Genomic DNA, 22,819 nt, shown 5'->3' on the forward strand with positions numbered 1-22,819 from the left:
AGTTGACTGGACCTTTAAACTGGTTAGAACTCAAGATACTTTAATACATTGAGATTGGACCTTATAAACTCTCGTTACTCTAGTACATTGAGATGTGATTGGGCTGGTTTTTGAGATGCGATTGGGCTGGATAAAACTCTAGTTGCTATAGAACATTAAGATGCATTAGACTGGGTATATCATACCATATGTTGGAGATATCCGACCATATGTTGGAGATATCAGACCATATATTGGAAATATCAGACCATATGTTGGAGATATCAGACCATATGTTGGAGATATCAGACCATATGTTGGAGATATCAGACCATATGTTGGGGATATCAGACCATATGTTGGGGATATCAGGCCATATGTTGGGGATATCAGACCATGTGTTGTAGATATCAGGCCATATATTGGGGATATCAGACCATATGTTGGGGATAACAGACCATATGTTGGGGATATCAGACCATATGTTGGAGATATCAGACCATATGTTGGGGATATCAGATCATATGTTGGAGATATCAGACCATATGTTGGAGATATCAGACCATATGTTGGAGATATCAGGCCATATATTGGGGATATCAGACCATATGTTGGGGATATCAGACCATATGTTGGAGATATCAGATCATATGTTGGGGATATCAGACCATATGTTGGAGATATCAGACCATATGTTGGAAATATCAGACCATATGTTGGGGATATCAGACCATATGTTGGGGATATCAGACCATATATTGGGGATATCAGACCATGTGTTGTAGATATCAGACCATATGTTGGGGATATCAGACCATATGTTGGAGATATCAGGCCATATGTTGGAGATATCAGACCATATGTTGGGGATATCAGACCATATATTGGGGATATCAGACCATATGTTGGAGATATCAGACCATATGTTGGAGATATCAGGCCATATGTTGGAGATATCAGACCATATGTTGGAGATATCAGACCATATGTTGGGGATATCAGGCCATATGTTGGAGATATCAGGCCATATGTTGGAGATATCAGACCATATGTTGGGGATATCAGATCATATGTTGGAGATATCAGACCATATGTTGGAGATATCAGACCATATGTTGGAGATATCAGGCCATATATTGGGGATATCAGACCATATGTTGGGGATATCAGACCATATGTTGGAGATATCAGATCATATGTTGGGGATATCAGACCATATGTTGGAGATATCAGACCATATGTTGGAAATATCAGACCATATGTTGGGGATATCAGACCATATGTTGGGGATATCAGACCATATGTTGGAGATATCAGACCATATGTTGGAAATATCAGACCATATGTTGGAGATATCAGACCATATGTTGGGGATATCAGACCATATGTTGGAGATATCAGACCATATGTTGGAGATATCAGACCATATGTTGGGGATATCAGACCATATGTTGGGGATATCAGACCATATGTTGGAGATATCAGACCATATGTTGGAGATATCAGACCATATGTTGGGGATATCAGGCCATATGTTGGAGATATCAGGCCATATGTTGGAGATATCAGACCATATGTTGGGGATATCAGACCATATATTGGGGATATCAGACCATATGTTGGAGATATCAGACCATATGTTGGAGATATCAGGCCATATGTTGGAGATATCAGACCATATGTTGGAGATATCAGACCATATGTTGGGGATATCAGGCCATATGTTGGAGATATCAGGCCATATGTTGGAGATATCAGACCATATGTTGGGGATATCAGACCATATATTGGGGATATCAGACCATATGTTGGAGATATCAGACCATATGTTGGAGATATCAGGCCATATGTTGGAGATATCAGACCATATGTTGGAGATATCAGACCATATTTTGGTGATATCAGACCATATGTTGGAGATATCAGACCATATGTTGGAGATATCAGACCATATGTTGGAGATATCAGACCATATGTTGGAGATATCAGACCATATGTTGGAGATATCAGGCCATATGTTGGAGATATCAGACCATATGTTGGAGATATCAGACCATATGTTGGGGATATCAGGCCATATGTTGGAGATATCAGACCATATGTTGGGGATATCAGACCATGTGTTGGAGATATCAGACCATATGTTGGAGATATCAGACCATATGTTGGGGATATCAGACCATATGTTGGGGATATCAGACCATATATTGGGGATATCAGACCATGTGTTGGAGATATCAGACCATACTTTGGTGATATCAGACCATATGTTGGAGATATCAGACCATATGTTGGAGATATAAGACCATATGTTGGGGATATCAGGCCATATGTTGGAGATATCAGGCCATATGTTGGAGATATCAGACCATATGTTGGGGATATCAGACCATATATTGGGGATATCAGACCATGTGTTGGAGATATCAGACCATATGTTGGGGATATCAGACCATATGTTGGAGATATCAGACCATATGTTGGGGATATCAGACCAGGGAAAGTAGTTTATTTTGTCTCTATATTTCTGTATTTTTCTCACTGTATTTTCCTCCTTCTGTCTGTCTTTTTTACATTTACATTTACATTTAAGTCATTTTTTCTCTTTCTTTCTCTGCTGCCTGTCTGTCGGTGCTGTAGTCCTAAGCGGTGTTCACTCTCAGGAGGTAGGTACTCTAATACATTGAAATGGGATTGGGCTGGTTAGCACTCTAGTTATTTTAGTATGGTGAGATGGGTTTGGGCTGGTTAGAACTCTAGTTACTCTAATACTTTGAGATGGGATTGGGCTAGTTAGAACTCCAGTTACACTAGTACATTGAGATGGGATTGGTTTGGTTAGAACTCTAGTTACTTTCGTACAGTGATATGGATTGGGCTGGTTAAAACTCTAGATACTCATGTACATTGAGATGGGATTGGGCTGGTTAAAACTCTAGATACTTATGTACATTGAGATGGGATTGGGCTGGTTATTGAGATTGGATTGGGCTGTATAAAACTCTAGAACATTGAGATTGGATTGGGCTGGTTAGAACTTTAGTTGTTTTCGTACATTGAAATGGGATTGGGGTGGTTTGAATCTAGTTCCTCAAATAAATTGAGATGGGATTGGGCTGTTAGAACTCTAGTACATTGGGATTGGGCTGGTTAGAACTCTAGTTACCCTAGTACAGTGAGATTGGATTGGGCTGGTTAGAACTATTTACTCTAAAACATTAAGATGGGATTGGGCTGGTTAGAACTCAAATTACTCTAGTATATTGAGATGGGATTGGGCTGGTTATAAATCTATTTATTTTAGCTAAGGGGGATGGGCTGGTTTGAACTCTAGTTACTCTAATACATAGATATATGATTGGGCTGGTTGAACTAATTTACTCTAGTAGAATTATATGTGATTGGGCTGTTTAGAACTCAAGTTACTCTAGTACAGTGAGATTGGATTGGGCTGTTTAGAATATAGTTACTCTAATAAATTGAGATGGGATTGGGCTGGTTAGATAATAGTTACTTTAGTAAAGTGAGATGGGATTGGGCTGTTAGCACTCGAGTTTCTCTGGTACATTGACATGGGATTGGACTGGTTGTAATGGGTTGGTTTTTGAGATGTATTGGGCTGGTTAAATCTCTAGTTACACTAGCACAGTGAGGTGGGCTTGTGCTGGGTAGAACTCAAGATACTTCATTACATTGAGATTGGACCTTTTAAAACTCTTGTTACTCTCGTACATTGAGATGTGTTTGGGCTGGTTTTTGAGATTGGGCTGGATAAAACTCTAGTTGTAATAGAACATTAAGATGGGATTGGGCTAATTAGAACTGTAGTTACTTTAGTACAGTGAAATGGGATTGGGGTGGTTAGACTGTAGTTACTCTGGTACATTGAGATGGGATTGGGCTGGTTAGAATCTAGTTACTTTAGTACACTGAGATGGGAATGGGCTGGTGAGATCTAGTTACTCTAGTGCATTGAGATGGTGCTGGTTATTGAGATGAGATTGGGCTGGTTAGAACTCTAGTTACTTTAGTGCAGTGATATTGGATTGGGGTGGTTAGAATCTAGTTACTCTGGTATATTGAGATGGGATTGGGCAGGTCAGAATCTTGCTACTCTAGTGCATTGAGATGGCGGAGGTTATTGAGATGGGATTGGGCTGGTTAGAACTCTAGTTACTCCAGTCCCTTGAGATATGATTGGGCTGGTTAGCACTCTAGTTACTTTAGTACAGTGAGATGGGATTGGGCTGGTTAGAACTCTAGTTACTCTTGTACATGGAGATGGGATTTGGCTGTTAGAACTCTCGTCCATTGAGATATGATTGGGCTTGTCAGAACTCTAGTTACTGTAGTACAGTGAGAATGGATTGGATTTTTTAGAATATATTTACTCTAATGCATTGAGATGGGATTGGGCTGGTTAGAATAAAGTTACTCTCACACATTTAATATGGGATTGGACTTTTTAGAATTTCGTTACTCTAATGCACATAGATGGGATTGGGCAGGATAGAATGTTGTTACTCGAGTACATTGAGATGTGATTAGGCTGTTAAAACTCTTGTACATTGATATGGGATTGGGATGGTTAGAACTCGAATTACTTTAGTACTGTGAGATTGGATTGGGCAGGTCAGAACTCTAGTTTCTCTAGTACACACAGACGTAATTGGGCTGGTTAGAACTCTAGTTACTTCAGTACATTGAGATGGGATTGGGTTTTTTATAATATAATTAATACACTGAGATGGGATTGGCTGGTTAGAACTCAAGTTACTTTAGGACAGGGAGATGGGATTGGGCTGTTTAGAACACTAGTTACTTTATTATGGTGAGATTGGATTGGGCTGGTCAGTACTTTAGTTACACTAATACATTGAGATGGGATTGAACAGGCAGTTAACCCACTGTTCCTAGGCCGTCATTGAAAATAAGAATTTGTTCTTAACTGACTTGCTTAGTAAAATAAAGGTAAAATAAAAAATAAAAAATGTTAGGTCTCTAGTTAAAACTCCAGTTGTAATAGAACATTAAGATGGGATTGGGCTAATTAGAACTGTAGTTACTCTTGTACAGTGAGATGGGATTGGGTTGGTTAGTACTCGGGTTACTCTAGTACATTGAGATGGAATTGGGATATTAGGTCTCCAGTTACTTTTGTACATTGAGATGGGATTGGGATGTTAGGTCTCTAGTTACTTTCGTACATTGAGATAGGATTGGGTTTGTTAGAATTTAGTTTCTGTAATACATTGAGATGGGATTGGGCTGGTTATAATCTAGTTACTCTAGTACATTTAGATGGGATTGGGCTGTTAGAACTCTAGTACATTGAGCTAGGATTGTGATGGTTAGAATTGTAGTTACTTTAGTACAGTGAGATGGGATTGGGCTGGTTAGAACTCTAGTTACTCTAATATATTGAGTTTGGATTGGCTGGATTTAGAGATGGGAATGGGCTGGTTAATGCTAGTTACTCTAGTACATGGAGATGGGATTGGGCTGGTTAGAACTAGTTACTCCAGTATATGGAGATGGGATTGGGCTGGTTAGAACTCTAGTTATTTAAGTAAAATGAGACGGAATTGGGCTGGTTAGAACTGATTTAACCTAGAACAGCAAGATGGGATTGTGCTGGTTAGAACTATAGTTTCTCTAGAACATTGAGATAGGATTGGGCTGGTAAGAACTCTAGTTACTGTAGTTCAGTGAGATGGGAATGGGCTGGTTAGAAATCTGTCAGGACCCGGTTACGAACCCGGGTCTCCGGAGTGAGAAACAGTCACTTAACCAACTGAGCCACGAATAGTCAGCAGAACCCAGAAGATGAGGCAGACACAGCAGTACTTGAGACGGTGTATTTAATAAAGTAAAAGTGAAGTCCTTCAGGAAAACATGTAACTCCACAACCTCAAAAGGAATTCCACAAGAACAAGGTAATCCACAAGGTAATCCTCCAAGACAAAAAGGTAAATCCACAAGGTGGTAGGTAAAGCATAAAAAGCCTCAAAAGATACTCAAAAATAAATAAACAAGAACAAAAAACAGAATTCCACAAGAGCGTCCACCGGGATCAACAAGAGTACACAGAATACTAGGGCTGGGTGCTAACATACAAACACAGAGCAAAGAACTGAGGGAAACTAAGGGTTTAAATACAATCAGGGAAAAACGAGGCACAGGTGCAAATAATAATGGGGATCAAGGGAAAGCAAAAGGTCAAAAAGCACAATGGGGGCATCTAGTGACCAAAAACCGGAACAACCCTGGCCAAATCCTGACAAAATCTAGTTACTTTGGTACAGTGAGATTGGATTGGGGTGGTTAGAATCTAGTTACTTTAGTACATTGAGATGGGAATGGGCTTGTTAGAATATAGTTTCTCTAATACAGTGAGATGGGATTGGGCTGGTTAGAACGCTAGTAACACTAGTATATTGAGATGGGTTTGTGGTGGTTAGAATCTAGTTACTCTAATACATTGAGATGGGAACGGGCTGGTTAGAACTCTAGTTACTCTAGTACATTGAGATGGAATTGGGATGTTAGGTCTCTAGTTACTTTCATACATTTAGATGGGATTGGGCTGTTAGAACTCTACTACATTGAGGTAGGATTGTGATGGTTAGAATTGTAGTTACTTTAGTACAGTGAGATGGGATTGCGCTGGTCAGAACTCGAGTTTCTCTAGTATATTGAGTTTGGATTGCCTGGAGATGGGATTGGTCTGGTTAACGCTAGTTACTCTACTACATTGAGATGAGATTGGCTGTTTATAATCTAGTGACTCTAGTACATTGAGATAGGATTGGGCTGGTTACTAATCTAGTTACTTTTGTACAGTGTCATGGAATTTGGATGGGTAGAGCTCAAGTTACTTAAATTGCTATAGGATTTGGCAGGTTAGAATCTAGTTACTCTAATACATTGAAATGGGATTGGGCTGGTTAGAATCTAGTTACTCTAGTATATATAGATGGGATTGGGCTGTTAGGACTCTAGTACATTGAGATAGGATTGGGATTGTTAGAACTGTAGTTACTTTAGTACAGTGAGATTGGGCTGGTCAGAACTCTAGATACACTAACACATTGAGATGGGATTGGCTTGTTATTGAGATGGGTTTGGGATATTTAGAATTAATTTAGTCTAGGACAGTGAATGGGATTGGGCTGGTTAGAACTCTAGGTACTCTAGTACATGGAGATGGGATTGGGCTGGTTACAATCTAGTTTTTATAGTACAGTGAGATAGGACTGGGCTGGTCAGAACTATTGTTACTCGAGTACATTGAGATGGGATTGAGCTGGTTATTGAGATTGGATTGGGCTGGATATAATCTAGGTACACTGATACATTGAGATGGGATTGGGCTTGTTAGAATTCTAGTTACTCTAACACATTAAAATGGGATTTGGATGATTAGAACTCTAGGTACTCTACTACATTGAGTTGATTTGGGCTGGTTAGAACTCTCGTTGCTCTAGAACATTGAGATGGGATTGTTCTGGTTATTGAGCTGAGAGTGTGCTGGTTAAAACTTGTTACTCTAGTACATTGCAATTGGATTGGGCTGGTTAGAACTCTAGTTACTCTAGTACATTGCGATTGGATTGGGCTGGTTAAACTATAGTTTCTCTGGTACAGTGTGTTTTGATTTGGTTGGTTTGAACGACAGTAGGCTAAAATAGGATTGTAACCATTTCTGGACCTGTATTCCAGGAGGAAGAGGAGGTCCAGGAGGAGCAGGAGGAGGAGGTGCAACCAGAAGAGGAGGTGCAGGAGGAGGAGCAGCAGGAGGAGGAGGTCCTAGAGACATGGACAGGGAAAGCCTGCACATGTGACTGTGAAGGGGGGGAGTCTGCGACAGGTACCCCCACTATGACATCACCTGTTCTGGCCACATCGCCTCCTCAGAGTCGCCCACTAGACTGCATGCCAGGTGAGGATAGGATTCCGCCCAGGTCACCTGACCTTGCGGTGGTGAACGACTGTATCTGTGGTCACCTACTGTACCTGTGGTCACCTAGCTATAGTCACCTAGATATAGTCACCTTGCTATAGTCACCTACTGTACCTGTGGTCACCTAGCTATGGTCAACTACTGTACCTGTGGTCACCTAACTGTAGTCTCCTATTGTACCTGTGGTCACCAAGCTATAGTCACCTAGCTATAGTCACATAGCTATAGTCACCTACTGTACCTGTGGTCACCTAGCTATAGTCTCCTACTGTACCCGTGGTCACCTAGCTATTGTAAATCAAATCAAATTTTATTTGTCACATACACATGGTTAGCCGATGTTAATGCGAGTGTAGCGAAATGCTTGTGCTTCTGGTTCCGACAATGCAGTACTATCCAACGAGTAATCTAACCTAACAATTTCACAACAATTACCTTATACACACAAGTGTAAAGGAATGAATAAGAATATGTACATAAAAAAATATATATGAATGAGTGATGGTATAGAATGGCATAGGCAAGATACAGTGGATGGTATAGAGTACAGTATATGCATATGAGATGAGTAATGTAGGATATGTAAACATATAAAAGTGTCATTGTTTAAAGTGGCTAGTGATACATTACATAAAGATGGCAAGATGCAGTAGATGGTTGCTCCCTCTGCTGTTTCCTGAAGTCCACGATCATCTCCTTTGTTTTGTTGACGTTGAGTGTGAGGGTATCGTGGACTTCAGGGGCCCTCACCTCCTCCCTGTAGGCCGTCTCATCATTGTTGGTAATCAAGCCTACCACTGTAGTGTCGTCTGCAAACTTGATGATTGAGTTGGAGGCGTGCATGGCCACACAGTCGTGGGTGAACAGAGAGTACAGGAGAGGGCCGAGAACACACCCTTGTGGGGCTCCAGTGTTGAGGATCAGCAGGGTGGAGATGTTGTTACCTACCCTCACCACCTGGGCGCGGCCCGTCAGGAACTCCAGGACCCAGTTGTACAGGGCAGGGTCGAGACCCAGGGTCTCGAGCTTGATGACGAGTTTGGAGGGTACTATGGTGTTAAATGCTGAGTTGTAGTTGATGAACAGCATTCTCATATAGGTATTCCTCTTGTCCAGATGGGTTAGGGCAGTGTGATTGCGATTGCGTCGTCTGTGGACCTATTGGGGCGGTAAGCAAATTGGAGTGGGTCTAGGGTGTCCGGTAGGGTGGAGGTGATATGGTCCTTGACTAGTCTCTCAAAGCACTTCATTATGACAGAAGTGAGTGCGATGGGGCAGTAGTCATTTAGTTCACTTACCTTAGCTTTCTTGGGAACATGAACATTGGTGGCCCTCTTGAAGAATGTGGGGACAGCAGACTGGGATAAGGATTGATTGAATATGTCCGTAAACACACCAGCCGGCTGGTCTGCGCATGCTCTGAGGATGCGGCTGGGGATGCCGTCTGGACCTGCAGGCTTGCGAGGTTTGGCACATTTAAACGTTTTGCTCATGTCGGCTGCAGTGAAGGAGAGTCCGCAGGTTTGGGTAGCGGGCTGTGTCAGTGGCACTGTATTGTCCTCAAAGCGAGCAAAGAAGTTGTTTCTGAGCCGTTGAATTGCGACTCTACTTTGTCTCTATACTGATGCTTAGCTTGTTTGATTGCCTTTTGGAGGGAATAGCTACACTGTTTGTATTCGGTCATGTTTCCGGTCACCTTGCCCTGATTAAAAGCAGTGTTTCGCACTTTCAGTTTTGCACGAATGCTGCCATCAATCCACAGTTTCTGGTTTGGGAATGTTTTAATAGATGCTGTGGGTATGACAATCGCCGATGCACTTGCAAATAAACCCGCTCACCGACTCAGTGTAATCGTCAATGTTGTTGTTCGCCGCAATGCGGAACATATCCCAGTCCAATCGAAGCAATCTTGAAGTGTGGAATCCGATTGGTTGGACCAGCGTTGAACAGACATGAGTGCGGGAGCTTCCTGTTTGAGTTTCTGTCTATAGGTTGGAAGCAACAAAATGGAGTTGTGGTCAGCTTTTCAGAAAGGAGGGCGGGGGAGGGCCTTATATGCGTTGCGGAAGTTAGAATAGCAATGATCTAGGGTTTTGCCGGCCCTGGTTGCGCAATCGATATGCTGATAGAATTTAGGAAGCCTTGTTTTCAGATTAGCCTTGTTAAAATCCCCAGCTACAATAAATACAGCCTCAGGATATGTGGTTTCCAGTTTACATAGAGTCAGTTGAACAGAAGGACTTAAGTTCCTTTATGTTGTTATGATCACACCACGTCTCGTTAATCATAAGGCATACACCCCCGCCCTTCTTCTTACCAGAAAGATGCTTGTTTCTGTCTGCGCGATGCGTGAAGAAACCAGCTGGCTGTACCGACTCCTATAGTATGTCTCGAGTGAGCCATGTTTCCGTAAAACAAAGAACGTTACAGTCTCTGATGTCTCTCTGGAAGCGTAGCCTGAACCTGTGGTCACCTAGCTATAGTCTCCTACTGTACCTGTGGTCACCTAGCTATAGTCTCCTACTGTACCTGTGGTCACCTACTGTACCTGTGGTCAACTCGCTATAGTCTCCTACTGTGCCTGTGGTCACTTACTGTACCTGTGGTCACCTAGCTATAATCTAGCTATAGTCACCTACTGTACCTGTGGTCAACTAGCTAGAGTCTCCTACTATACCTGTGGTCGCCTAGCTACAGTCTCCTACTATACCTGTGGTCGCCTAGCTACAGTCGCCTATTGTATCTGTGGTTACCTAGCTATAGTCACCTAGCTATCGTCACCTGCTGTGTCTGTGGTCACCTAGCTATAGTCACCTAGCTACGGTCACCTACTGTACCTGTGGTCAATTAGCTATAGTCGCCTACTGTACCTGTGGTAACTTAGCTGGGTTAGGTTAGTACTATTGGGTTACGGTTGGAACTATTGGGTTAGTTTTTGTACTGTTGTGTTGGCGTTAATACTGTTGGGTTGGGGTTAGTACTGTTGGGTTGGGGTTAGAACTGTTGGGTTGGGGTTAGTACTGTTGGGTTAGGGTTAGTACTGTTGGGTTGGGGTTAGTACTGTTGGGTTAGGCTTAGTACTGTTGGGTTGGGGTTAGTACTGTTGTGTTAGGATTAGGGTTAGTACTGTTGGGTTAGGATTAGCGTTAGTACTGTTGGGTTAGGGTTAGTACTGTTGGGTTAGGGTTAGTACTGTTGGGTTAGTACTGTTGGGTTAGGGTTAGTACTGATGGGTTAGGGTTAGTACTGTTGGGTTAGGATTAGTACTCTTGGGTTGGGGTTAGTACTGTTGGGTTAGGTTTAGTAGTGTTGTGTTGGCGTTAGTACTGTTGGGTTGGGGTGAGTACTGTTGGGTTCGGTTTGGCAGTGGTGGGTTGGGGTTAGTACTGTTGGGTTAGGGTTGGTACTGTTGGGTAAGGGTTAGTACTGTTGAGTTAGGGTTAGTACTGTTGGGTTAGGGTTAGTACTGTTGGGTTAGGGTTAGTAATGTTGGGTTAGGGTTAGTACTGTTGGGTTAGGGTTGGTACTGTTGGGTTAGGGTTAGTACTGTTGGGTTAGGGTTAGTACTATTGGGTTAGGGTTCGGGATAGTACTGTTGGGTTTGGTTTAGGGTTAGTACATTTGGGTTAGGATTAGGGTTAGTACTGTTGGTTTAGGATTAGGGTTGGTACTGTTGGTTTAGTACTGTTGGGTAAGGGTTAGTACTGTTGGGTTAGGGTTAGTACTGTTGGGTTGGGGTTAGTACTGTTGGGTTGGGGTGAGTACTGTTGGGTTAGGGTTAGTACTGTTGGGTTAGTACTGTTGGGTTAAGGTTAGTACTGTTGGGTTGGGTTTAGTACTGTTATGTTAGGGTTAGTACTGTTGGGTTGGGGTTAGTACTGTTGGGTTAGGGTCAGTACTGTTGGGTTAGCTTTAGGGTTAGTACTGTTGGGTTAGCTTTAGTGGTTAGTACTGTTGGGTTGGGGTTAGTACTGTTGGGTTAGGGTTAGTACTGTTGGGTTAGGGTTAGTACTGTTGGGTTGGGGTTAGTACTGTTGGGTTAGGATTAGGGTTAGTACTGTTGGGTTAGGATTAGGGTTGGTACTGTTGGTTTAGTAGGGTTAGGGTTAGGGTTAGGGTTAGTACTGATGGGTTAGGGTTAGTACTGTTGGGTTGGGGTTAGTACTGTTGGTTTAGGTTTAGTAGTGTTGTGTTGGCGTTAGTAGTGTTGGGTTGGGGTGAGTACTGTTGGGTTCGGTTTGGCAGTGTTGGGTTGGGGTTAGTACTGTTGGGTTAGGGTTGGTACTGTTGGGTTAGGGTTGGTACTGTTGTGTAAGGGTTAGTACTGTTTGGTTAGGGTTAGTACTGTTGGGTTAGGGTTAGTACTGTTGGGTTAGGGTTAGTACTGTTGGGTTAGGGTTAGTACTGTTGGGTTAGGGTTCGGGATAGTACTGTTGGGTTTGGTTTAGGGTTAGTACATTTGGGTTAGGATTAGGGTTAGTACTGTTGGGTTAGGATTAGGGTTGGTACTGTTGGTTTAGTACTGTTGGGTAAGGGTTAGTACTGTTGGGTTAGGGTTAGTACTGTTGGGTTGGGGTTAGTACTGTTGGGTTGGGGTGAGTACTGTTGGGTTAGGGTTAGGGTTAGTACTGTGGTGTTGGGGTTAGTACTGTTGGGTTAGTACTGTTGGGTTAAGGTTAGTACTGTTGGGTTTGGGTTAGTACTGCTGCGTTGGGTTTAGTACTGTTGGGTTAGGATTAGTACTGTTGGGTTGGGGTTAGTACTGTTGGGTTAGGGTCAGTACAGTTGGGTTAGCTTTAGGGTTAGTACAGTTGGGTTAGCTTTAGGGTTAGTACTGTTGGGTTAGCTTTAGGGGTAGTACTGTTGGGTTAGGGTTAGTAATGTTGGGTTAGGGTTAGTACTGTTGGGTTGGGTTAGTACTGTTGGGTTAGGGTTAGTACTGTTATGGTAGGATTAGGGTTAGTACTGTTGGGTTAGGGTTAGTACTGTTGGGTTAGGATTAGGGTTAGTACTGTTGGGTTAGCGTTAGGGTTAGTACTGTTGGGTTAGGGTTAGGGTTAGTACTGTTGGGTTAGGAGTAGGGTTAGTACTGTTGGGTTAGGGTTAGGGTTAGGGTCAGTACAGTTGGGTTGGGGTTAGTACTGTTGGGTTAGGGTTAGTACTGTTGGGTTGGGGTTAGTACTGTTCGATTGGGGTTAGAACTGTTGGGTTAGGGTTAGTACTGTTGGGTTCAGTTAGTACTGTTGGGTTAGGGTTAGTACTGTTGGGTTCGGTTTAGTACTGTTGGGTTAGGGGTAGTACTGTTGGGTTCGGGTTAGTACTGTTGGGTTAGGGTCAGTACAGTTGGATTAGCGTTAGGGTTAGTATTGTTGGGTTAGCTTTAGGGTTAGTACTGTTTTGGTAGGATTAAGGTTAGTACTGTTGGGTTGGGGTTAGTACTTTTGGGTTAGGTTTAGTACTGTAAATCAAATCAAATCAAATTTTATTTGTCACATACACATGGTTAGCAGATGTTAATGCGAGTGTAGCGAAATGCTTGTGCTTCTAGTTCCGACAATGCAGTAATAACCAACAAGTAATCTAACTAACAATTTCTAAACTACTGTCTTATACACAGTGTAAGGGGATAAAGAATATGTACATAAGGATATATGAATGAGTGATGGTACAGAGCAGCATAGGCAAGATACAGTAGATGGTATCGAGTACAGTATATACATATGAGATGAGTATGTAAACAAAGTGGCATAGTTAAAGTGACAAGTGATACATGTATTACATAAGGATGCAGTCGATGATATAGAGTACAGTATATACGTATGCATATGAGATGAATAATGTAGGGTAAGTAACATTATATAAGGTAGCATTGTTAAAGTGGTTAGTGATATATTTACATCATTTCCCATCAATTCCCATTATTAGGGTGGCTGGAGTTGAGTCAGTGTCAGTGTGTTGGCAGCAGCCACTCAATGTTAGTGGTGGCTGTTTAACAGTCTGATGGCCTTGAGATAGAAGCTGTTTTTCAGTCTCTCGGTCCCAGCTTTGATGCACCTGTACTGACCTCGCCTTCTGGATGATAACGGGGTGAACAGGCAGTGGCTCGGGTGGTTGATGTCCTTGATGATCTTTATGGCCTTCCAGTAACATCGGGTGGTGTAGGTGTCCTGGAGGGCAGGTAGTTTGACCCCGGTGATGCGTTGTGCAGACCTCACTACCCTCTGGAGAGCCTTACGGTTGAGGGCGGAGCAGTTGCCGTACCAGGCGGTGATACAGCCCGCCAGGATGCTCTCGATTGTGCATCTGTAGAAGTTTGTGAGTGCTTTTGGTGACAAGCCGAATTTCTTCAGCCTCCTGAGGTTGAAGAGGCGCTGCTGCGCCTTCTTCACGATGCTGTCTGTGTGAGTGGACCAATTTAGTTTGTCTGTGATGTGTATGCCGAGGAACTTAAAACTTACTACCCTCTCCACTACTGTTCCATCGATGTGGATAGGGGGGTGTTCCCTCTGCTGTTTCCTGAAGTCCACAATCATCTCCTTAGTTTTGTTGACGTTGAGTGTCAGGTTATTTTCCTGACACCACACTCCGAGGGCCCTCACCTCCTCCCTGTAGGCCGTCTCGTCGTTGTTGGTAATCAAGCCTACCACTGTTGTGTCGTCCGCAAACTTGATGATTGAGTTGGAGGCGTGCGTGGCCACGCAGTCGTGGGTGAACAGGGAGTACAGGAGAGGGCTCAGAACGCACCCTTGTGGAGTCCCAGTGTTGAGGATCAGCGGGGAGGAGATGTTGTTACCTACCCTCACCACCTGGGGGTGGCCCGTCAGGAAGTCCAGTACCCAGTTGCACAGGGCGGGGTCGAGACCGAGGGTCTCGAGCTTGATGACGAGCTTGGAGGGTACTATGGTTTTGAATGCCGAGCTGTAGTCGATGTTACTACTGTTGGGTTGGGTTAGTACTGTTGGGTTAGTACTGTTGGGTTAGGGTTAGTACTGTTGGGTTGGGGTTAGTACTGTTGGGTTTGGGTGAGTACTGTTGGGGTTTGGGTTAGTACTGTTGGGTTTGCTTTAGGGTTTGTACTGTTGGTTAGCTTTAGGGTTAGTACTGTTGGGTTAGGGTTAGTACTGTTGGGTTAGGGTTAGTAATGTTGGGTTGGGGTTAGTACTGTTGGGTTATGGTTAGTACAGTTGGGTTGGGGTTAGTACTGTTGGGTTAGTACTGTTGGGTTGGGGTTTGTACTGTTGGGTTAGTACTGTTAGGTTAGGGTTAGTACTGTTGGGTTGGGTTAGTACTGTTGGGTTAGGGTTAGGTTACTGTTGGGGTTAGTACTGTTGGGGGGTTAGTACTGTTGGGTTAGGGTTAGTACTGTTGGGTTGGGTTAGTACTGGGTTGGGGTTAGTACTGTTGGGTTAGGGTTAGTACTGTTGGGTTAGTACTGTTGGGTTTAGTACTGTTGGGTTTGGGTTAGTACTGTTGGTGGTTAGTACTGTTGGGTTAGGGTTAGTACTGGTTTGGGTTAGTACTGTTGGGTTAGGGTTAGTACTGTTGGGTTGGGGTTAGTACTGTTGGGTTAGGTTTAGCTTTAGGTTAGTACTGTTGGGTTGGGGTTAGTACTGTTGGGTTAGGGTTAGTACTGTTGGGTTAGGGTTAGTACTGTTGGGTTTAGGGTTAGTACTGTTGGGTTGGGGTTAGTACTGTTGGGTTAGGTTAGTTGTTGGGTTAGGGTTAGTACTGTTGGGTTTGGGTTAGTACTGTTGGGTTGGGGTTAGTACTGTTGGGTTAGGGTTAGTACTTTTGGGTTACTGGAGTTAGGGTTAGTACTGTTGGGTTAGGGTTAGTACTGTTGGGTTAGGGTTAGTACTGTTGGGTTAGGGTTAGTACTGTTGGGTTAGTTAGTACTGTTGGGTTAGGGTTAGTACTGTTGGGTTAGGGTTAGTACTGTTGGGTTGGGGTTAGTACTGTTGGGTTAGTACTGTTAGGGTTAGTACTGTTGGGTTAGGTTAGTACTGTTGGGTTGGGGTTAGTACTGTTGGGTTGGGGTTGTTGGGTTAGGGTTAGTACTGTTGGGTTAGCTTTAGGGTTAGTACTGTTGGGTTAGCTTTAGGGTTAGTACTGTTGGGTTAGGGTTAGTACTGTTGGGTTAGGGTTAGTACTGTTGTGTTAGGATTAGGGTTAGTACTGTTGGGTTAGGTTAGTACTGTTGGGTTAGGGTTAGTACTGTTGGGTTGGGGTTAGTACTGTTGGGTTTACTGTTGGGGGTTAGTACTGTTGGGTTAGGGTTAGTACTGTTGGGTTAGCTTTAGGGTTAGTACTGTTGGGTTAGCTTTAGGGTTAGTACTGTTGGGTTAGGGTTAGTACTGTTGTGGTAGGATTAGGGTTAGTACTGTTGGGATAGGGTTAGTACTGTTGGGTTAGTGTTGGTACTGTTGGGTTGGGTTAGTACTGTTGGGTTAGGGTTAGTACTGTTGGGTTTAGGGTTAGTACTGTTGGGGGGGTTAGTACTGTTGGGTTAGGGTTAGTACTGTTGGGTTGGGGTTAGTACTGTTGGGTTAGGGTTAGTACTGTTGGGTTAGGGTTAGTACTGTTGGGTTGGGGTTAGTACTGTTGGGTTAGGGTTAGGGTTAGTACTGTTGGGTTGGGGTTAGTACTGTTGGGTTGGGTTAGTACTGTTGGGTTAGGGTTAGTACTGTTGGGTTGGGGTTAGTACTGTTGGGTTAGGGTTAGTACTGTTGGGTTGGGGTTAGTACTGTTGGGTTAGGGTTAGTACTGTTGGGTTAGTTTTAGGGTTAGTACTGTTGGGTTAGGGTTAGTACTGTTGGGTTAGGGTTAGTACTGTTTGGGATTAGGGTTAGTACTGTTGGGTTAGGGTTAGTTGATTAGGGTTAGTACTGTTGGGTTGGGGGTTAGTACTGTTGGGTTAGGGTTAGTACTGTTGGGTTGGGGTTAGTACTGTTGGGGTTAGTTGGGTTAGGGTTAGTACTGTTGGGTTAGGGTTAGTACTGTTGGGTTAGGGTTAGGGTTAGTACTGTTGGGTTGGGGTTAGTACTGTTGGGTTGGGGTTAGTACTGTTGGGTTGGGGTTAGTACTGTTGTTGGGTTAGTTGTTGGGTTAGTACTGTTGGGTTAGGGATAGTACTGTTGGGTTAGGGTTAGTACTGTTGGGTTAGGGTTAGTACTGTTGGGTTAGGGTTAGTACTGTTGGGTGGTTAGTACTGTTAGGGTTACTTTTGGGGTTAGTACTGTTGGGTTAGCTTTAGGGTTAGTACTGTTGGGTTAGGGTTAGTACTGTTGGGTTAGGGTTTAGTACTGTTGGATTAGGGTTAGTACTGTTGGGTTAGGGTTAGTACTATTGGGTTAGGGTTAGTACTGTTTGGTAGGTTAGGTTAGTACTGTTGGGTTAGGGTTAGTTAGGTTGTTGGGTTAGGGTTAGTACTGTTGGGTTGGGGTTTGTACTGTTGGGTTAGTACTGTTGGGTTAGGGTTAGTACTGTTGGGTTAGGGTAAGTACTGTTGGGTTAGTACTGTTGGGTTGGGGTTAGTACTGTTGGGTTAGGGTTAGTACTGTTGGGTTGGGGTTAGTACTGTGGGGTTTGGGTTAGTACTCTTGGGTTAGTACTGTTGGGTTGGGGTTAGTACTGTTGGGTTAGTACTGGGGTTAGTACTGTTGGGTTAGTACTGTTGGGTTAGGGTTAGTACTGTTGGGTTGGGGTTAGTACTGTTGGGTTGGGGTTAGTACTGTTGGGTTAGGGTCAGTACTATTGGGTTAGGGTTAGTACTGTTGTGGTAGGATTAGGGTTAGTACTGTTGGGTTAGGGATAGTACTGAATGGCTAGGATTAGGGTTAGTACTGTTGGGTTAGGGTTAGTACTGTTGGGTTGGGGTTAGTACTGTTGGGTTGGGTTAGTACTGTTGGGTTAGGGTTAGTACTTTTGGGTTGGGGTTAGTACTGTTTAGGGTTAGTACTGTAGGGTTGGGGTTAGTACTGTTGGGTTAGGGTTAGTACTGTTGGGTTGGGGTTAGTACTGTTGGGTTAGTAATGTTGGGTTAGGGTTAGTACTGTTGGGTTAGGGTTAGGGTTGGGGTTAGTACTGTTGGGTTAGTACTGTTGGGTTAGTACTGTTGGGTTAGGGTTAGTGCTGTTGGGTTGGGGTTAGTACTGTTGGGTTAGTACAGTTGGGTTAGTACTGTTGGGTTAGGGTTAGTACTGTTGGGTTAGCTTTAGGGTTAGTACTGTTGGGTTAGCTTTAGGGTTAGTACTGTTGGGTTAGGGTTAGTACTGTTGGGTTAGGGTTAGTACTGTTGTGGTAGGTTAGGGTTAGTACTGTTGGGTTGGGGTTAGTACTGTTGGGTTAGGGTTAGTACTGTTGGGTTGGGTTTAGTACTGTTGGGTTAGGTCAGTACTGTTGGGTTAGCTTTAGGGTTAGTACTGTTGGGTTAGTTAGGGTTAGTACTGTTGGGTTAGGGTTAGTACTGTTGGGTTAGGGTTAGTACTGTTGTGGTAGGATTAGGGTTAGTACTGTTGGGATAGGGTTAGTACTGTTGGGTTAGTACTGTTGGGTTGGGGTTAGTACTGTTGGGTTAGGGTTAGTACTGTTGGGGTTGGGGTTAGTACTGTTGGGTTAGCTTTAGGGTTAGTACTGTTGGGTTAGGGTTAGTACTGTTGGGTTGGGGTTAGTACTGTTTGGGATTAGGGTTAGTACTGTTGGGTTAGGGTTAGTACTGAATGGCTAGGATTAGGGTTAGTACTGTTGGGTTAGCTTTAGGGTTGGGGTTAGTACTGTTGGGTTGGGGTTAGTACTTTTGGGTTAGGGTTAGTACTGTTGGGTTAGGGTTAGTGCTGTTGGGTTGGGTTTAGTACTGTTGGGTTAGGGTTAGTACTGTTGGGTTGGGGTTAGTACTGTTGGGTTAGGGTCAGTACTGTTGGTTTAGCTTTAGGGTTAGTACTGTTGGGTTAGCTTTAGGGTTAGTACTGTTGGGTTAGGGTTAGTACTGTTGGGTTAGGGTTAGTACTGTTGTGGTAGGATTAGGGTTAGTACTGTTGGGTTAGGGTTAGTACTGAATGGCTAGGATTAGGGTTAGTACTGTTGGGTTGGGGTTAGTACTGTTGGGTTAGGGTTAGTACTTTTGGGTTAGGGTTAGTAATGTAGGGGCTGGGGTTAGTACTGTTAGGTTAGGGTTAGTACAGTTGGGTTGGGGTTAGTACTGTTGGGTTAGGGTTAGTACTGTTGGGTTAGGGTTAGTACTTTTGGGTTGGGGTTAGTACTGTTGGGTTAGGGTTAGTACAGTTGGGTTGGGGTTAGTACTGTTTGGTTTGGGTTAGTACTGTTGCGTTGGGTTTAGTACTGTTGGGTTAGGGTTAGTACTGTTGGTTTGTGGTTAGTACTGTTCGGCTAGGGTCAGTACTTTTGGGTTAGGGTTTAGTACTGTTGGGTTGGGGTTAGTACTGTTGGGTTAGGGTTAGTACTGTTGGGTTGGGGTAGTACTGTTGGATTAGGGTTAGTACTGTTGGGTTAGGGTTAGTACTTTTGAATTGGGTTTAGTACTGTTGGGTTAGGGTTAGTACTTGGGTTGGTACTGTTAGGATTAGGGTTAGTACTGTTGGGTTAGGTTAGTACTTTTGGGTTGGGGTTAGTACTGTTGGGTTGGGGTTAGTACTGTTGGGTTAGGGTTAGTACTTTGGGTTGGGTTAGTACTGTTGAGTTAGGGTTAGTACTTAGGGGTTGGGGTTAGTACTGTTGTTAGGGTTAGTACAGTTGGGTTGGGGTTAGTACTGTTGGGGTAATGTTGGGTTAGGTTAGTACTGTTGGGTTAGGGTTAGTACTGTTGGGTTGGGGTTAGTACTGTTGGGTTAGGGTTAGTACTGTTGGGTTGGGGTTAGTACTGATTTGGGTTAGTACTGTTGGGTTGGGGTTAGTACTGTTGGGTTAGGGTAGTACTGTTGGGTTAGCGTTAGGGTTAGTACTGTTGGGTTAGCTTTAGGGTTAGTACTGTTGGGTTAGGGTTAGTACTGTTGGGTTGGGGTTAGTACTGTTGGGTTAGTACTGTTGGGTTAGGGATAGTACTGTTTGGTTTGGGTTAGTACTGTTGCGTTGGGTTTAGTACTGTTGGGTTAGGGTTAGTACTGTTGGTTTGTGGTTAGTACTGTTGGGTTGGGGTTAGGGTTTGTACTGTTGGGTTAGCTTTAGGGTTAGTACTGTTGGGTTAGGGTTAGTACTGTTGGGTTAGCTTTAGGTTTAGTACTGTTGGATTAGGTTAGTACTGTTGGGTTAGGGTTAGTACTATTGGGTTAGGGTTAGTACTGTTGTGGTAGGATTAGGGTTAGTACTGTTGGGTTAGGGATAGTACTGAATGGCTAGGATTAGGGTTAGTACTATTGGGTTAGGGTTAGTACTTTTGGGTTGGGGTTAGTACTGTTGGGTTGGGGTTAGTACTGTTGGGTTAGGGTTAGTACTTTTGGGTTGGGGTTAGTACTGTTGAGTTAGGGTTAGTACTGTAGGGGTTGGGGTTAGTACTGTTGGGTTAGGGTTAGTACAGTTGGGTTGGGGTTAGTACTGTTGGGTTAGTAATGTTGGGTTAGGTTAAGTACTGTTGGGTTAGGGTTAGTACTGTTGCGTTGGGGTTAGTACTGTTGGGTTAGTACTGTTGGGTTAGTACTGTTGGGTTAGGGTTAGTACTGTTGGGTTGGGGTTAGTACTGTTGGGTTGGGGTTAGTACTGTTGGGTTAGGGTCAGTACTGTTGGGTTAGCTTTAGGGTTAGTACTGTTGGGTTAGCTTTAGGGTTAGTACTGTTGGGTTAGGGTTAGTACTGTTGGGTTAGGGTTAGTACTGTTGTGGTAGGATTAGGGTTAGTACTGTTGGGTTAGGGTTAGTACTGTTGGGTTAGGGTTAGTACTGTTGGGTTGGGTTTAGTACTGTTGGGTTAGGGTCAGTACTGTTGGGTTAGCTTTCGGTTTAGTACTGTTGGGTTAGCCTTAGGGTTAGTACTGTTGGGTTAGGGTTAGTACTGTTGGGTTAGGGTTAGTACTGTTGTGGTAGGATTAGGGTTAGTACTGTTGGGTTAGGGTTAGTACTGAATGGCTAAGGGTTAGTACTGTTGTGTTAGCTTTAGGGTTGGTACAGTTTGGTTAGGGTTAGTACTGCTGGGTTGGGGTTAGTACTATTGGGTTAGTACTGTTGGGTTATGGTTAGTACTTTTGGGTTGGGGTTAGTACTGTTGGGTTAGTACTGTTGGGTTAGGGTTAGTACTGTTGGGTTAGGGTTAGTGCTGTTGGGTTGGGTTTAGTACTGTTGGGTTAGGGTTAGTACTGTTGGGTTAGGGTTAGTACTGTATGGCTAGGATTAGGGTTAGTATTGTTGGGTTAGCTTTAGGGTTGGTACAGTTTGGTTAGGGTTAGTACTGCTGGGTTGGGGTTAGTACTGTTGTGTTAGGATTAGGGTTAGTACTGTTGGGTTAGGATTAGCGTTAGTACTATTGGGTTAGTACTGTTGGGTTAGTACTGTTGGGTTAGGGGTTGGGGTTAGTACTGTTGGGTTAGGGTTAGTACTGTTGGGTTGGGGTTAGTAGTTTGGGTTACTGTTGGGGTTAGGGTTAGTACTGTTGGGTTAGCTTTAGGGTTTGTACTGTTGGGTTAGGGTTAGTACTGTTGGGTTAGTACTGTTGGGTTAGGGTTAGTACTGTTTTGGTAGGATTAGGGTTAGTACTCTTGGGTTAGCTTTAGGGTTGTTACAGTTTGGTTTGGGTTAGTACTGCTGGGCTGGGGTTAGTACTGTTGGGATAGTACTGTTGGGTTAGGGTTAGTGCTGTTGGGTTAGGGTTAGTACTGTTGGGTTAGTACAGTTGGGTTAGTACTGTTGGGTTAGGGTTAGTACTTTTGGGTTTGCGTTAGGGTTTGTACTGTTGGGTTAGCTTTAGGGTTAGTACTGTTGGGTTAGCTTTAGGTTTAGTACTGTTGGGTTAGCTTTAGGTTTAGTACTGTTGGGTTAGGGTTAGTACTGTTGGGTTAGGGTTAGTACTATTGGGTTAGGGTTAGTACTGTTGTGGTAGGATTAGGGTTAGTACTGTTGGGTTAGGGATAGTACTGAATGGCTAGGATTAGGGTTAGTACTATTGGGTTAGGGTTAGTACTTTTGGGTTGGGTTTAGTACTGTTGGGTTGGGGTTAGTACTGTTGGGTTAGGGTTAGTACTTTTGGGTTGGGGTTAGTACTGTTGAGTTAGGGTTAGTACTTTTGGGTTAGGGTTAGTACTGTTGGGTTGGGGTTAGTACTTTTGGGTTAGGGTTAGTACTGTTGGGTTAGGGTTAGTGCTGTTGGGTTAGGGTCAGTACTGTTGGGTTAGCTTTCGGGTTAGTACTGTTGGGTTAGTACTGTTGGGTTAGGGTTAGTACTTTTGGGTTAGGGTCAGTACTGTTGGGTTAGCTTTAGGGTTAGTACTGTTGGGTTAGGGTTAGTACTGAATGGTTAGGATTAGGGTTAGTACTGTTGGGTTAGCTTTAGGGTTGGGGTTAGTACTGTTGGGTTGGGGTTAGTACTTTTGGGTTAGGGTTACTGTTGGGTTAGGGTTAGTGCTGTTGGGTTGGGTTTAGTACTGTTGGGTTAGGGTTAGTACTGTTGGGTTGGGGTTAGTACTGTTGGGTTAGGGTCAGTACTGTTGGTTTAGCTTTAGGGTTAGTACTGTTGGGTTAGCTTTAGGGTTAGTACTGTTGGGTTAGGGTTAGTACTGTTGGGTTAGGGTTAGTACTGTTGTGGTAGGATTAGGGTTAGTACTGTTGGGTTAGGGTTAGTACTGAATGGCTAGGATTAGGGTTAGTACTGTTGGGTTAGCTTTAGGGTTGGGGTTAGTACTGTTGGGTTGGGGTTAGTACTTTTGGGTTAGGGTTAGTAC

General features: G+C 43.6%; 1 protein-coding gene across 1 annotated transcript in view; it reads left to right on the forward strand.

The window, feature by feature from the left end:
- Nucleotides 1-22,819, forward strand: part of LOC135511529 (retinoschisin-like) — a 91,792-nt gene that overhangs the window by 3,678 nt on the left and 65,295 nt on the right. Inside the window, exons 2-3 of the mRNA XM_064933020.1 lie at nucleotides 2,620-2,645; nucleotides 7,702-7,921. Of these exons, the coding sequence (XP_064789092.1) occupies nucleotides 2,620-2,645; nucleotides 7,702-7,921 (246 nt within the window). The remainder of the gene's footprint in view (nucleotides 1-2,619; nucleotides 2,646-7,701; nucleotides 7,922-22,819) is intronic.

Source organism: Oncorhynchus masou, chromosome 24, assembly GCF_036934945.1.
Source record: "Oncorhynchus masou masou isolate Uvic2021 chromosome 24, UVic_Omas_1.1, whole genome shotgun sequence".
NCBI classification, from domain to species: Eukaryota; Metazoa; Chordata; class Actinopteri; order Salmoniformes; family Salmonidae; genus Oncorhynchus; species Oncorhynchus masou.